Here is a 2,500-nt window from a genome sequence, read left to right on the forward strand (position 1 = left end):
AAATGTATTACTGGCAAGGACAGTCGCAGTCAATCAACTCTCCGTCCAAGGGACAGTGAAATAGAGACCAAGGAATGACTCAGCAGTGACTCCCTGCTCAAGCCTTCCACGCTGACCCGCCCGCGGACGTCGACACGTCGCGCACCTACGTGTTAGTGCGTGTATGTGTACGTGCACTGGATGGATGTAGTTCGTGTGTACGTCTGTTTGAGGGTATTTCGATAGGTATGTACATATTCAACAATTGTATAGATGTATGTCGATTTTATGTAGGCATGTGTATGTGGATTTATATATATATATATATATATATATATATATACACATTTACATATATAAACATATATATATATATATATATATATATTTACGTATGTGCGTGTGTATACACGTATGTATGCATTTGTTTATATATGTATTCATGTATACATGCAGATAGTTATGTATATATCCGTGTATGTTTGTGCGCCTGTATTTTTCTCGCTTGTTCGTTTATTTGTCCGTAAATAAGCACATAAAATAAGCCGGTAAATACTCTCTCTTTTTTGGCTTGCTTCTGCGTAAATAAGAAAGCAGGCAGGTAAAGAGGTCGGATGCAAGCACGCAAGCCCCGAGCCCTACCTGGCAGCCCCCCGGGCGAGGTGGCCCTCAGGGCGCGGGCCACGCGGCGCCCGAGGCCCACGTCCGCCGAGTCGAGGGTCACGTTCACGTTCAGCATGAAGGGAATGGCGCCCACGCCTGGGGGGGGGGGGGTATTAATGTTGGTTTTGTTGTTGTTGTTATTATTATTATCATTATAATCATTAATAATGTTACTATTATTGATATTATCATTAGTATTAGTATTATTAACATTATAATCATTATTACTGTTACTATTATTATTATTATTATTATTATTATTATTATTATTATTATTATTATTATTATCATCATCATCATCAATAATATCATTATCATTATCATTATTTTTATTATTATTATTATCATTACCATTATTATTATTTTCACTGTTATTATCATTTTCATTATTATCATTACTATCATTATCATCATTATCATTATTATTATTAACACCTTAGATATATTGTAAATAACTATAACACATTGACATCAACACAAGATCTTCACCATCATAACAGTTACTAATATCATTATCATTATTACATTATAATCTAAAAAAGTAGATATGATATGCCACCACTAATACACGCGCCATATTGAAGATTTATCCTTTTTTCATAATTTTCATGAGCGTACAAAGCGTTCGTTCGTTGCTTTAGCTTAGATTTTTTAAAATATCATAAAAAATGACGATTCGGAGATGATTAAATACTGTAAATTATTTATTAGCTTCGTATCCCTCAGCCGAAATCAAGAGTGGGAGACGTGCGACAGATGAGATTTTTTTATTTAAAATACAAAGATAATTGAACACTTTAAAGTTTAGGAATAATTTAATTCTTGTGGTGAAAGCCCCGCGGGCAATGAAAGGACATGTTCATTACCTATAGGCCAATACAAGGTGCTCTGTAATGGTGGTCTTCTAGAACCTGCCAGGGTCAATGCGTTCATTTAGAGTTCATTATTTTTGTTTTGCTCTAGAAGGGCCTTAGGAAATCACTACTTTTTGTGTGTTTGTGAAAATGATGAAAACAAATGGATGACCCATAAGCTTAAATGCTTAACTATACGTATATACATATTTTTGTATATATATATATATATATACATATATATATATAAAACATAGCCATAGTAAGAATGAAATCAAATTGAACTCGTCAAGTTTTCCTCTTGAACAAATACCTGACGAGGATATCTTGACGAGCTCGTAACGGTGCAATTCAGTGTTATTTCTGTCCCTCTTTTTATCATCTTTATGGTCACGTTTCTCTATTTACCTCTGTATCTGTCTTCATTCGTATGTATATATAAACACCCCCATCCATTCTCGACCCAAGCTACACACCTGTGAGCCCATATCTCTCCGTGGGCGTTCCTCCGAGGTCATGCACGAGGGCATGGTAGGTCACGGGTCGCCGGAACCATCCTACCTCCTTCCTCCTCGCCACCAGCCCCCGCCCTGCAGGATCCCCGGAGCCGAAGAGGAAGAAGGAGGTGCCAGGGACGGTCTTCGCCAGGCGCTCTGCCACTCCTGCGGGTCGAGAGCAAAGCGTCACTCGGTTAGTTGGTTCTGATTGCTGTCACTACTACTAATACTAATGCTATTGACACTACCGTTACTTTTTTATTACTGTTACTATTACTAGTGTTATTGTTATTATTATTACCCGCTTTTTTAATTAATATTACTATTAATGATAATGATATCACCATAACCTTTTTTATTACTGTTATTATTACCATTACTATTACTAATTATATTATTTCCATTACCTGTTTGCTTTATTAATGTTAATGTTGCTATTACTATAACTAACTATTATTACCGTTACCTGTTTTATTAATATTACTACTGACGATAATGATATCACCA

At 36.0% G+C, this 2,500-nt stretch overlaps 1 protein-coding gene across 1 annotated transcript in view; it reads right to left on the reverse strand.

Moving 5' to 3' along the window:
* Window positions 1–2,500, reverse strand: part of LOC125038492 — a 5,847-nt gene that overhangs the window by 1,887 nt on the left and 1,460 nt on the right. The window contains exons 2-3 of the mRNA XM_047631969.1: window positions 1,973–2,158; window positions 622–738 (exon numbers count right to left, since the gene is read on the reverse strand). Of these exons, the coding sequence (XP_047487925.1) occupies window positions 622–738; window positions 1,973–2,158 (303 nt within the window). The remainder of the gene's footprint in view (window positions 1–621; window positions 739–1,972; window positions 2,159–2,500) is intronic.

This window comes from Penaeus chinensis, chromosome 25, assembly GCF_019202785.1.
Source record: "Penaeus chinensis breed Huanghai No. 1 chromosome 25, ASM1920278v2, whole genome shotgun sequence".
NCBI lineage: Eukaryota > Metazoa > Arthropoda > Malacostraca > Decapoda > Penaeidae > Penaeus > Penaeus chinensis.